General features: G+C 37.7%; 1 protein-coding gene across 2 annotated transcripts in view; it reads right to left on the bottom strand.

Moving 5' to 3' along the window:
- LOC137278094 (fibrillin-2-like) overlaps positions 1-14638 on the bottom strand; it is an 80300-nt gene extending 65662 nt beyond the window's left edge. For both annotated transcript variants that reach the window (XM_067810199.1, XM_067810200.1), the window contains exons 1-6: positions 14154-14638; positions 6231-6319; positions 4279-4371; positions 3817-3909; positions 2501-2698; positions 1704-1829 (exon numbers count right to left, since the gene is read on the bottom strand). In XM_067810199.1, the coding sequence (XP_067666300.1) occupies positions 1704-1829; positions 2501-2698; positions 3817-3909; positions 4279-4371; positions 6231-6319; positions 14154-14278 (724 nt within the window). In that variant the 5' untranslated portion in view covers positions 14279-14638. The remainder of the gene's footprint in view (positions 1-1703; positions 1830-2500; positions 2699-3816; positions 3910-4278; positions 4372-6230; positions 6320-14153) is intronic.
- Between the last annotated feature and the right edge of the window lie 555 nt (positions 14639-15193).

The raw sequence follows: 15193 nt of genomic DNA, 5'->3' as shown, positions 1-15193 counted from the left end.
AACGAGATTACTTTAATAGAATAATTTTCAGCATTATTTTGACATGCTGTGAAACAAGAAACATTAGCAACTAGACGAGGCCATTTCTGCTTGTTTGAGTGATGTGTTGCTACAGCAGCACGCACTTTAAAGAAGGGCAGTGGTGACAGTGATTGAAGACCCTGTTGAAACTTGTACATTTTAATCTGCTAGCAGTTCTAGATGTATTTAAGAGGGAAACATGAATACCTGTGAAGATTATGAAGACTGATACCTGTTGCCATTGGAGATAAAGAATTGTTAGCAGTGTGTCTCTTAGGGAGGATATGGATGAACTAATTAACTCTCTAGTTACCTGTATTTACAGTTAAATACCATATTACATTTAAGTAAAAGTATGGAGAAAATGAAAAAATCTTTCTATTGCTATATTTTGAAAGAAAAGTTCACATAAAGAGAAACTGCAGGGTAAATTTCCTCACTGTGAGGAAAATAAATATTCATTTATACCCAAAACACTACATAAACCCTCAATCCATGGAAATCATAGTAACCCAATCTTTTGCATTTGATTCAGTGCACTCCAGATTGTGGGGTCAATGTCTTGAGCATGCACTTGTGTATACACTCCACACAGAGACGCCCGATTCCAGACTGACTGTAACATGTGTTCCACTGCAGCCTACAGGCAGGTTCCTGGCCTTATCTGCATTGCATCACTTGTATGACATGCAGATATACATTCAGTTTGCAATGGGTTTTCCAGGATAGGATCCATTAGGATTGTCTGTTTATACAACAATAAATGGCTTTTGTTTTTCTATATCAACAGGCATTATTTTTGGAAACACTAAACTATTACCATTAAATCAGCTTTGGTAAATAGAAAACAATATCACACTGGGTAGGGTATTGCTTGTAGTGGGTTTTCCTTACATGTCAAATAACATGGGAATACATGCATGACTGGTACATGTCTCTTGTCTCTTGGAGGCTTGGTTTAAGGCTTATGTTAAGGATATATACAACAGTTAGGATTCTTCATACTAGTGAAGGAGGCATGATTACCTCAAAAGATGTCCAAATATTTGTTGAAGTGGCACATATATTTCCATCAATACATGTAAAGAGACATTCTTCACTGTCTTAATTCTAAAGAGTTCTGCCAAAGCAGGCTTTGAACAAAGGTACATACCAAACGTATCCCCAAAACAATGTTCTGATTTTTGCTTTTGTAAAGGTTGTAGGATGCACTGAATTCAATGTAAATTTGTAACACAAGATGTTTGGAACAGCAATACCCTAAACATGATTTGTTTTCACATTTCACAAACCTGTCTGGCAGCAATAAAAAATGTATCCTAGTGCATATACCAGTATAAATAGTATAGGTATTGTTTAACAAGAATTGAACTCTCCACACATTTTTGTTAGCAAGTCAATGTGTTCAGTGCCATTTGCTTATAGTTTATCAAGGACTAAAAATCCATGAATCCATAATGAAAGCTTGCATTACATTTGATGTGATATATCATTTGAAATGTGACTGAGAATATAATGTTTTCTCTTTCACACAACAGATATCTAATGTGTGTCCTGCATGACTCTAATGAACAGGTGCAATGCCTTCTTTATTCACATTGTTTTGGGTCATATTATTTCATTTGGAGTCTGCAACATAATCTGTGTCACCATTTTTGGTGTATGGAACCATTGCCTCTTACCTTCACAAACTTTAGTTATGGGGTTCTGTGTCTGTCCCTCTCGACATTCACAGCGGTAAGACCCCAGGGTGTTGACACAGTTGCCTCCCACACACAGACCAGGGATAGCCTGGCATTCATCAACATCTGCAACAATAGGAATCCTTTACTCCTGCTCTAGGATAGTGGTGAAACTAATAGCTTTCATACAATATTGTTCTTCTTCATTGTATAAATCATTTTAAAAACTGTAAAATGAAGCCCCGCTGAAGTCATTATTTTTCTGTTGGGTGCAACTTGCTTTGTGTTCATTTTCAGCATTTATTAATTAATCTGATAAAAAATGGACAAAACCCCAAATGAATGGAAACTTTCTTCACTGAAGATATGAGCAGAAGGGTTTATGAAAGGCTTAAGATAACCACCAGTATGTCATATGTATTACATTACCAAAACGTATGCCAAACAAAACCAAAATTTATCCCTGAATTGACGAACATTATAAACAACATTAAAAGAAACTTTTGTATGGATTTATTCTTTCATAAGCACATCAATCTCAAATACTGTCAGGTCAAATATGATGTAGTAATTTAACAACAAAGCAATTATTTTTTCCAAACTGGAAACCAAGTTTAGAGACCTGACATATCAAGTTTTTGTGTGTGTATGTTGGGTCATTTTCAGTCCTAGACTGACTGTTCTATTAGATGCATAAGATTCCTACTCTCAACTGAATTTATTTCTTTGTCTAAGGTTCCCAGAGGTTGTCCAAGTCAGTCATCACCCTCCCAACAAGTACATGTGCATGTACTCACCTATACAAGTATCTCCCTGGGGGTTGGGGATGTAGCCTCTTCGACAAGGGTGGGTTGATGTTGGGCACTGCTCACATGGCCTTCCCCATGCCTTACCAATTGTTGAACAACATAGCATCTTTGTGCACACAACACCAGTTAGCTGTCCCCGACACATGTTGTTGGATATCTGGGTGAAACAGGGCCCGGTTCGATAATCTAAAATACAGACATAGTAGAAATGGAACAAAATATCTGAGGACCAAATCTTTACTATTATTTCACAACTATAGCTAATCTGTTGAAATGTTGTTAGTTAAAGAAACTAAAGCAGCAACATAAACAAATTGTGCTGTCAGCAATCGTATTCAACTGTGCACTGATACTAAACTCTAGCACTGGCCATATGAACTTATTATATCTAGTCCTCATGAGAAGATACAAACAAGCGGTTCAGCTCCACCAGTCTTAAAAAGGAAACAAATATACAGTCTGTGGAAACTGTGGATATATTGCCAGTTGTAATATTATTAATAGGGACAGCTCAGTGAGATGTACTGGAATATGCCTAATGACATAACCTCACTTTGCTTTCAGCTTTACACCTTCATATCAATGATCCCATTCATTCTTGTACTGACAAACCTCATACTGAGAACATTTAGCGTTTATAGAGTGTAAAGATTGAACAGACAGTATTTCAGGGATTTACTCAGAACAGGAGGCAGTAAAGTGGACATGAATGGTTAACTCAAGATAACTAATATTGCCAGATAACAAACTTAAAGTTAAAATTTAATAATTAATGATTTGTTACAATCTGAAAATAAAAGAGATTTACAAAATGTACCATGTCAGCTAAACAGCTAACAGGAAAACACTCTAATGGGTTATTAACTTGTGTATATTATGCATTCAGGTCCACCCTCTTTTAAACACAGATGTGCACAAATATGTGAGAATGTGTTGAACACTTGCAGTGAAACTCTTTATACATTTAATGCACTTAAGGAAATTAGATCTTTGCCCACATTACCTACGACAGTATTAGAACCATGGAAAAACTCACAATGCTCCATTACAACATGTTTCATACACCCACACTTACGAAAAGAGCACAGGCGAATATATAACTTTACATATACACATTACTTAAGCTGTGTTACAAAAACTGTCACAGTGTAAAGATATCAGTTTTAACATAAGTGCAAAACTTGCAAAACTTGCTGTAAAAGAAAGGACTTTTTAAAGTTCCACAGCATTTGGACAACAGTTTCACAACAGGCTTCCTGCATATTTATCGTGGTTATATGGTTGATGCTAATTGATAAGCTAACCTTGCTGACATTGCTTTCCAGTAAAACCATATGGACATGAACACCGGTCTTGCCCAATGCACCGTCCACCATTCATACAGGGCTGATTACAAGCTGTAAGGGAAAACCAAAGGAAAACATGTTTATGTATTCTGTAAGAACTCCATAACTGAGTGGTGGTTAAAGACTTGGGGTGGTGATTATGAATCATAGTGAGTGTAGTTCAATAAAAAGTGTTTTTTGTAGGGTTAAGCAGAGATTAGGGACTATCAAAATGTTAAAACTTCTCAATTTTGAAAAAAATTAAATAGAGATTAGAATGTGCAAAGAATTTTGTAATATATCATGGAAAGAGACAGAAAGAAACACAGAATTTATTAACAAATTCAATCATTTTCACTAACAGAGAGCAAAGCAGAAATATTCCCATACATGTGCCACATCCTGACAGAGCTAACGCATACATCTGAAAGTATATCTTACGTGAACAGGTAGGTCCAATTTGTCTGTTTTGACACAAGCAGACATTTGGCCTCATACATCGACCACCAGGTCCACAGCCAGAAATGCAGATAGCTGCAATACAAACACACATTACACATCATTGTCAGTTGAATGGCTGTAGTTATGTCAATGCTGTCTTTCTTTAGGTTGGATTGTTTTTTTTTGTAATTCATATTATTTGTTTTATAAAAGGGAACACTGTTTTTGAAAAGCATTGTTTACTCCAAGGCTAGAGCATAACCATCATCTGTTGCAGTGATGACTGTCTTAATCTAATGAAATCTTATCATTTTGACAAAGAAAAGAGTCTGATAGAAAATACAGCTAAGTATCGGATGAGCCTATAAGAAATAGCGTGGCAAAAGTTGTATTACCCTTTCACTACTTACCCAAATGAGGCAAGTGAAAAATAGAAAGCCCACAATACATTACATATTACTTTACTAACTGACTTTAGATGACTGTAATACTATATAGCTAATAGTCCTAAGCTGTATGTTGGTGAATGTTCGACAACTATATATATGATTGGTGTAACATTCCAGTATATCATTAGGCACCTGTATATAGTGACAGTGAAGGTAGCTCCTACTAAATCTCATTAGGTGTGTTGTCTTGGATGAGGGAAATACGTTTCTTATGCAGAGTAAACACTGTGGATCATGTCACATTTGTCATGAACTGTATTGTGAGTACAAAAATTGCAATATGTGAAAATTCATTAGGATTCTTAAGTTTGTACTGGAGATAAGCGGGCTGAAACAAGGTAAGAATGTGTGAAGTCATTACATGCTTCAGTCAATTTTATTTCAGATTAATTCATCCAGAATACACATTTTGTGCAGGTTCCATGTTCCACATCTAGTTTCATATGTAAGCATATAGGAGTTACTGTATTTTCAGTAGGAAAATATCCCTGAAAGAAGAATGAAAACACAACCTAATGCACAAGCCAGTTGATAATGTTTAGCACTTATGTTCCATCAAACTGGTCATTGAGAGACTATACTTTTGTCCTTTTGAACATGGATCATTACCCACCTTAATAATGTGTATCAATATGATCTGGAGTAATGACCATAGATTTGGACATTGGAATGCTTATGAGAGTAAAATTCTGTTAAACAAGTTCCCCCTTCTGTGTATACCATTAAGAGAGACTGGCCTTATTTTGCTATTTTGCTTGTTCTCCTAACATAGGGAGAAGTCTCAGAATATGTTTTGATTGCATTTCTTTCAATGTATACTCACAAATATATTTTGACATATGGAAAAAAAAAAAAGTACATTCCAAAATCTGACAATTTCATACATGAAGTTTCTTCATTTTGAGAATGAAAATATTTTAGTCTATGAGATCTCACAAGAAAAGTCCATCAGATGAAAAGTAGCTATTCCATGTGGTGTTTTGTAGGTCCCAAATACCTGGCATTTGTGTGGTGGACCAGCGGTCAGTGATTGCTAGTCATCATCATGGTGCCATGTTTCACAAATCTCATTTTCTCTCAGTCTCAATGAAATCACTGGATGGGTATTTGCCAGTTCAGATCACAACTTGACGAATTGCTGTCGAGGGTGTACAAAAGACTTTACATTGGCAGGTGATTTTCAAAACCAATAAATGAGAAAGGAAACTGTAATTCTAGCTTGAGAATTCCTTGTTGCAACTTGGTTAAAATTGGATTAATATGTTTTGTAGAAATTGGAAATACCAGTCTTCTGTTAATTCAGTTTCATAAGATACATTTAGTATGAATTAATTCACAACACATGATGACAAAGCCTGCTTCAGAGGGTAGTGACCACAGGGTATGTCGTCAGTGCACTCAGCATTCCAAGTCAGGAATGTGGACTACTTCACAATGGCTCACAGAGGGAAAATGTGTGTCGTGATAATATTGATGTTATGACTGATAAACATGTGTACTCACGGACAATGCATCTCCGACTGTTCTGGGGCTGAGACCACCCTGGGCAGCACCTTCTCTTGAATCTACTGGGGCCTGGACACGTGTTCCGTCTGAAATAAGAACAACCTGAATTTGTTGTTGAAACAAGACATTGTCCATTCAAGATCACCATGCCAAATTCGAAAGCCAATATCATATTTTGTTTAGAAAGATGTACTCGGGATGCTGTTACAAGTGTGAAGGATAGAGAGGTAACCGGACTGAAAACATCACTGATAAATAGTTTGCCAATAGTTGTACTCAATTCACTTGACTGGTGAAAGTACCGTGTATATTTTGGTTGCCATTAAAGTGCCAGACACATACACTTTCCACCTACATACATGCAAATAATATCATTCATATGGCTTTGACAACTCATTGAGTTGTGAGAATCTTGGGAAAAGGATGAACATTATTCATGTTTGGGGACCATGAACATAAATCTACAGCATATGCCACTCTTCTGGATTTGCAACACTAAAACATTACAGAGCTTACATTCCAAACTGGAGATTAATAAAATGTAAAAGTTTCGAAACATCCAATGCTTCATAAAAGATAGGCCACTTAAAGTGAATGAGTGAAAACTGCTAAACGCCTGATCAGCAATATAGCAGCAATTCGCAACAAATGTTTGTATTTCACAATGAACCGAACAAAAGAATCTCTCAGTGTCAATATGAAAGTTTTTCTTTCAAATTCAGTGCCTGGATAAAAGTCAAAGTTGGCCGTAAAATTGACTCGTAACACCCAGTACATATATATCTCTTCAAAAGACAGCCAAGGCGTAACTACCGAATTTGACACGTTGATATTGTCGCGATGATCAACCTTGGGCAATACCCATAGACAACAGATCTCACGATCCGTATATATATATATATATAGTTGCTGCTTGTCATTTTGGTCAATCTGTTTGCGAAAGAGGGAAATTCAGAACAAACGAGTTGTTAAGACGTTACACATAGATATAATACGTGGGAAAAACTGGTCATTGAGGATTTGATCGTAGTACTTGCAATAGGTTTAATAGAAAACATTGCCCAAATCATATCAGGAGAGGTTCAAAGCCCTACTGCTTCTGAGAAGACTTGACCTAAGGGTCTGTAGCCATTAAAAGGTACTGAGACACAATCCCAATGCGAAACTTTTACATATGTTCCGGCTATGTCAGAGCTTTTAGAGTTTTGACATCCGACTTTCACTGCACAGTTGCTTAAAATCATCCATTTTGTTGGTCAGATTTGTGTATTTCAGTACTACTTCAACGAATCCTTGAAAACTATACAGATTCAATATATACACAGTTTTGATCATTTAAAACGATCAGATAAAACAACGTTCGAACCGCCCTCATCCTGACAAAGTGGGTGATAACAGAGACCATATAATATATGGTCTCTGGTGATAATTATTATTTATATATTTATAGCTGTAACACGCCCCCCTATGCACATAACAGACTTCAAGACAATATCCTGGTAAAATGTGCATGTCATTGATATGACTACATTGATTTTTCTCGATGATAGTATTATCGAGGAACGTATACGTTGGCTGAATGGAATTTATTGAAGTTACGGCTAGGACACGGCTGGAAATAATGAAAACCTTACAAAGACGTTTCTATCTGCACCTCACGCTACGTTGTGTTCGTATATCGTTCGGTGAACAGTTTAATTCTGTATTTGAAGCGGTAGTTTAGACAACAAGGAATAGTATGCACCTGAAATAGATTTTATGGTAGTTGAAGGCTTCGATAATACAGCGCGACCGTTCGTGACATGATGCTAATTTAATTCGGTCCTTTACGTTTAGTCTGGAGATTTGGAAGCAGGTGCTCCAAAATTAGCCTTAGTTTGTGTATGAAAGCACCAGCTTTTACATCCCTATACAAACAGAATTAATTACAACGTATGTGCTTTTCCTTCAGTGTTTTATCGTCATTGTGTATTTACATCAATGTGGTATCGTGTCCTAAATAATCTTATGCGTAATGGGAATGCTGGCGAACAGCTGGCAAAGCAATGCAACTTAAATGGAATGAAACGTTACTGTCAAGTGTCATTAAAAAGTGCTAAATTTATTGCATGCCAAAAACAGTTACGCGGAAATGTCGTCAATATTTGCGCCAATTTCACGCTTTTTCTAAGATCACTTTACTGATTTCCTTTAGAATTGGAGCATTGCTATTTTATCAAAGAAAAGGTTAACACTGTCACACATAAAAATCCAAATTTGATTTCCTTAACATTCTACATAAACTTCCTCGTCTAACTCTTCAATACCAGGGAATATCATAAGCTGGGATTATCAACATAAAATATACAAATCTGTGAAAGATAAAATCAGTCTTAGTCAACCCTTGTTATGTTGACAAATGTTGTAATTTCGTAACATAACGCAATACAAATATATGTAATTCAACAAAGTGATTTGTAAACTTCGCTAACCAATTTCACACAACTTCATTACAGCACCAGAAAAAATGACCAGATTTTATCATGGCCGCTGTGCAGCCACATTTCTCCTATTTCCTGGGCTAGCCTTCTCACACCGGAAAATACTTGAAAACAGCAATCAACCACAGAATGTATGCCGTTCAAATAGTCATGCTGACATTTTGTTTATCAGGCTATGATATACAGAGCTTTAAAATACGTATTTATGAACAGAAGGGTGGATTTGTATATATGTACGGGATCTGTCCAGGCAAAACGACAGACAAAAGTTTGGCGCCCAATGATTAGGCATATTGCATTACATTGCAAGAAACCAGTTCACAAACATAAAACATATTGTCTGAATGTGGATTAATGTTATAAAGAACTGAAGAAAACAAACGCCCTTTCATTTGATGTTCAAAATTTCAATTAACTCTGGTGATAATGCACAGGATGGTGGTTAACAAATGACATCATTCCTTATTTCGTGAAGATAACACCATACCCCTGGTAATTACACACGCCTTCGCACACTAACTGTATTATTTCTTAGCGACTTGTGCTGTTTGGTCACACCCTTTTATAATCAGTGTTACATAGCATAGACAGGTGTATTAGTTCTTAATCGTAACAAGTCCGGCAAAAAATTCAATGAGTATACAATTCTGTATTGGGATTTACGAATGGCATCATGTCAACAACTATATCTTTTTGTCGATGCAATGTCATGATATTTAAAATCCTGTTACCACGAATGAATAGGTGAATGTTGTTACACTGCAAGATTCATGTCTTTAGAAAATCATATATATTCAAGGTTAGATAAACCACTGGTGGATGTCATAGGCAGCCATCTATTCCACCACAGTCGATGGCTCTAAATCAGCATTGTCACACGTTCAAATTTCAGTCCTCAATGACGTCCCGCTCATGACAAGAAGGCTACAGCCCACGGAGGCCTGACATCCTTATCGGGCCCTTTTAAGTGTGCGGTTTCATTACATATAGGTGTAAACTTCAAAATCTGAGGAAGTAATATTTGTATTGTACATGAAGTCAAACATTTGGGCATACGCGAGATAAAATCATTTCCTATAACGTCCGTTGATACTGATGACTTCTAAGAATGGGGTAACTAGACCAATGAAACAGACCAATACATTTCATAACCGCGTGGAGCGTGTGAAAACATATTCTATTGAAAAACTAACCAGGTGCAACATGTCACAGTGACCTTTAGACGATATAAAGTGAACCACATTCTGACCTACTTCACTAGCTTCTTTGGAAGTCATTTGCACAATTTTCCACGCTCATTCTGAGAACAATGTCAGGATCAAAGACCTGCCCCTCCCCTTCCTCATAGTTTCCTTTCTGACAAAGTACGTATAATGTCAACATAGTAATAATATCATCGTTCGACGTATTCGTGCCAAGAAAACAAGTATCCTGCACGCCGAAATATACTTTGGTGGTCCAGAGGCACGCCTTTGATAATCGGGATATACTGTCTTAGTACGTAATGAAAGACGATACACCTTTGAAATGTACCCCGCAATCTCAATATCACATTACCTTTAAAATCGTGGGAAATGTCCATAGCATTAGTTGGTCATCTTGATCCTTGAGTGATTCTTATAAAACAATAAATGTGCCTACACTGAACGGGAATTTCCTTGTGATAATGGTAATGCCAATAGTCATTTAGGCAGCTCGGTGTACCAGCAATTACCGTATGTATTATTTCAGTTTTTAAACATACAAATCCATCAAGTAGAATGTCGGCTACACAATGCAGGAATTTGTCCGTTCATTCATTAAAAATGTGACCAAAGAGTGCGTCTTAGATAGGCCAACAAAGATACATGTTAATCCTTTTTTGCAAAATTAGTAATAATTAAAAGGCACGACGTAGAGGTATGCATGACTACGTGTATGCTGCAAGTTATGTTGATCTCATTTGTAGACAACAGTGACCATGTATTTGCTAAACTGTCAGCCATTTTGTCCATACATGACGTCCTGACAAAAGGCCGTCGTCCATAGACAGGCATACTATTCAAATATACAATGAAACTAATAGTAGCATAAAACAAATGTGTTACTGTCGTTGTGGTATTTGAGTGAGCTAATATCTAACGCAATATCGGCAATATCTCAGTCATATCGTGACGACAACAATTCATAAACTAAGAAATTAAAACATTTGGAAGAGTAAATCATGTCGACGATGGACAGTAAATATACTAGTGTATCACACGCATGAACATAAAACTAGCATGCAAAACTAAGAATTTCAGTAAAAGAAGAAAATACGATATAAAGCACGGGCCATAGATCGCCAAGTACTTAAGGTGGATCACCATACTAGGAACCATGGGGACGTACGTTACCTTTGTTACCTGCATGGACCCTACCTGGACTATGGTGTTTGAACCTTTACTACCACAATGATCAAAGATGAGAAACAGTTAAATGACTATGTTTCGACCAGATGTGCCCTGACAATGCTATGTGAGCTCTAATAGTTTTCTCCATAACACGCCTGACTTTTCAGTTGACGCCAGCAGGGTTCTGGAAGCAGACTTACATGCTGGTCATAAGGCTGGCACCTGTTGGTCATCGTGGAGTAGTTGGTCGGTGTTTATATCCCAGCATTTAGCATGAGTACCCCCCGGGGAGAAATACTGGTGTCTTGTAACGAGTCACGAACACAAGATCACACGGTCACTTAAAACGGGCGACAAACACAGGACTGGGAGGTCAGTCAGATCGAGACCTGGGCTTGACTGCGTCGCCGACTACAATAACCATCTCAGAGTAACATTTCGCGTGGGTAGCGTCTTACTCTAGTGTACGAGGAGTCCACGAACTTCTCACTTTACTGTTTGCCTAAACGTGTGCTTGTACTTTTAGATTCAGATTCAGCAAAGAAAACTGAGTGTTATTTGAAATATACTGGCGCTGAGGTGGAAATGTGCGAGCGCATATTACATGGTGATTTGCGATTAAGCATTGCTCACTATACGTTGATGCGACACTGTATGTTCACATTGTGATGATGACACACAATGCTAAAGATGTCGATACAGAAAGAGGTGAGTGAGTGACTTAAACTTTATCGTCACATGGGCAATATTTCAGCCATTTTGTGACGCGACAAATCGATATTATACACAAGAGTGTATGATAAGTGGTAAAAATCTGTCAATGAAGGACAGCAAAACAACTAGCTTATCACAGATAGGCAATTAAATCTAAAACAGTTTACCTACAGAGGACGAAACAACTGAAGGTAGATCACCATACCAGGGACAGTTGGGACTTATAGTACCTGTGCTACCTGAATGGTCCCTGGTTGGATTTACACCATCCATTCAGCCCCTGGCGGTTGTAGGAAAATGTCGCCATAATTAAAAGAACATATATACTACGATTAAGAATAATAGGTGATTTAAATTGAACTTGAATGCTTTGGGATTTACGTGCCCTCTCAGGAGGACAATAATTTTGAAATACTTCAACCACCCTTTGAGGGCACAGCCACTAACAACATAAGTTACTAATGTAAACTATCTATCACTAAAATACATCGATCTAGAGAAATTCTTATATGAAGGTATTTTGAAGCGTATCTTTGGTAAGATATCAATAAAGTTGTAGACTGCTGAAACAAACTGTAAGAAGTTATTTTCTGTTGGACTTTTTTTTGACACAGAAACAACATTCCATGCATATACACTTCAAGAAAATCTCAGGTCAACAGGAAGACGCTAAATCAAAGTTTAATCTCACTACAGATGACTTGACCTTCAGGCTGTAAACTCCGAAATGCGAATCTATTGCTGGGGAATCACCCATTAATTGTTCCAGCACAGTTATGTTTCCATAGCTGAAGAAATGTTCCTTTCATGAAAACACTTCAAAGAAAATTGGAACCAGATCTCTGTAATCTTTGCAACGCGGTAATGTAAATATTTATAATAACATCTTGCAGCTTCTTGATTATGTTTTATGTGTAAAGTTTGACCCTAAACGCGTTGCTCACGGTGTACTAAATACGACGCAGTGTTAAAACACGAACTCATGTTTTTAAGTCTCACTTCGACCATAACAAAAATAAGTGGCAACAAGTAAGGAATTACGCTCAGCAAAACAACAGTGTTTTTAGGGCAACACACAATTTCATGAATAACAATTTCTTGTTTATTGCATTTGGCGACGTTTCGAGGCATATTATTTTGCCGCTGGAGTGACTCAAACACTGTGATAAGAGGGTATACATGTATGGCGCTGTGACAGGATGTATGTACATCATAACTCGTACAATACATCCACCACTGACGATCCCAAGACAAATACAACAGACATACAAGATCCATTCTGTTGGGGGTTTGGTCCTGGTTGTACGTAGATTGTAATTATACAAACAATGAAACCTGTTCCATCGTTCTACTTTAAAACATGATATTTGCAGGATTGCCAAGATTGTTTACGACAGAATCTTTTCTCATGTTTGGTGTCACACACCTGAAAGGGACTGTGGTCATTAGTTTAACCTTTCCAGTTCTCGACAGGAGGAACTTGAACTTTCCTTACTCCTTACGTATAAACAATTGGAATGTTTTAATCTTAAAAAGTAGGAACTATTTTTGGCAATCAGCAATCTTTCTACTGAAAAAAATGTATCGACGGCATCTGTAAACGGTTATGTGAAGTCGTTGGAAGATGACAATCACTACCATATGATACGTATTCTGAAAACAAACGGGACATTAGGATATGACATCTTACTCTGAATGGACATTAGCGGAAATTATCATGTTATCCTCTATAGAGATATCATCCATATATGCTGAGTCAGCTTGTATAGGTAGGCTAGGACAGAAGCTGTTAAGGCTACGAGAATATATATACATGTACTTCTTCTTGACGTGCAACAACACTGCGGAGTCAAGTCCTGTCTAAGTTTATGAAACAAATAAACGACAAGGTCCCTCATGACGCATTCGTACATACAATAACACTCACAACTTTTTCATGATGTGTTATCAATACAATAAGACAATACAAACTGCATGTATAAAATATATGTGAAATGTAGCCCAGTCACATCGTTTATGTTTCTTGCATGATTGTCCTGGTCGATACGTCTTTCGGAACTTTCGGTAGAAATTACAAAAAAATCTTTGTTTAGCTTCGATGCATGTATGAAACTGTCAAAGATTGGTAAATGAACACCATATGGTCATGAAAACAAGATTCATGAAAACAGGTCTGACATGTAATACTGTATAGGTAATGTTATGTTTGCCTGCACGTAAGAGAAGCGTTCACTCAGCTGATTTTATTATCTCCAGAAACCCATAGACGTTTATTTAAAGTTTTTAAATATTTAATGATAACATTGCTCCGTATATTAAGTAGGTATGCCGTGTATAATTTCCTTGATGCTTACCCTGAGGGGCCATCGTTCTGAATCTGACTTCTTCGTTGCGACGATGGTTTTCTGCCTTCAACTTGCACCACGACCAGCAACAGCAGCAAAACGAACATCGTCACATCTTCCAGCAGCTTCATCATTTCTTACACAGATGTCGAACACTCAACTCCAAATTGAACATCAGCGAAGTTCCAATTCTCATAGACTGTCACCGTCAATCATAAGGGGCCACTGTGGCTAGCCAACAAGTGTTTGGGGGTATAACCTATCGACACCTGCTAGCACTAGAATAAGAACCTAAACAGAATGTCTGAAGAACCGAAGCACCCCTCTACAGCCAAAGAGCCCAGTAGACCGTTGGTTAGAGAAGGAAGCAGGACTCCCTATAGAGGGAAACCAAGCGTTCAGTTCACCGCAAAATGCCCCAACGACGATAAGATGAAATTCCCCCACTTGGGATGTGTAAACTTCTCCGCTGGAGGCCTGGCTGTTATCAGGGAGACTTTCACTGAGGTGGCATGCACGCAGTTAAGCTGTTCGTAGGAACTTGCCGGAGTAAGACCCCTCACTGCACGCTCGCTAGCCCAACAAATTTGAGAATGGCTGCGCCCTCAAAATTTGCTGAGGCCCGTTTCTTACTCTTACCCCCATGCCCTGAATAGCCGAGTCGACTGGCTTTCCACATGGAGTAGATTAGCTGATAAATTACTCGTAGGGTACAGCGCATTATGTCAACATAAGCCTATTCCCCCGTTCCCCTTGAGGAATGCGAGCAGGGGGATTTGCAAGGGGAACTTTTAAGAACAAATACCGGGTAAATTAAATTGGTTGACATGTTATTGAAGATAACCACTAAGAATCTGGTTGAGAATGTTGACTATGGGAGACCCGTACGTATGATGTAGACACATGCGCTGATACGGTATATGTATTGTTACTGAATCCACCTCTGTGATTATGATAATGTCACAAAATAGGGAGTTCAAGTGAAATTCCTGAACGTGGTTCCATAGGTTCATTCTGATCTGTTGTTAGCAATTAACTTTATCGTTCTG

Source organism: Haliotis asinina, chromosome 3 (genome assembly GCF_037392515.1).
Source record: "Haliotis asinina isolate JCU_RB_2024 chromosome 3, JCU_Hal_asi_v2, whole genome shotgun sequence".
NCBI lineage: Eukaryota > Metazoa > Mollusca > Gastropoda > Lepetellida > Haliotidae > Haliotis > Haliotis asinina.
This window is presented reverse-complemented; position numbering and strand designations above follow the sequence as displayed.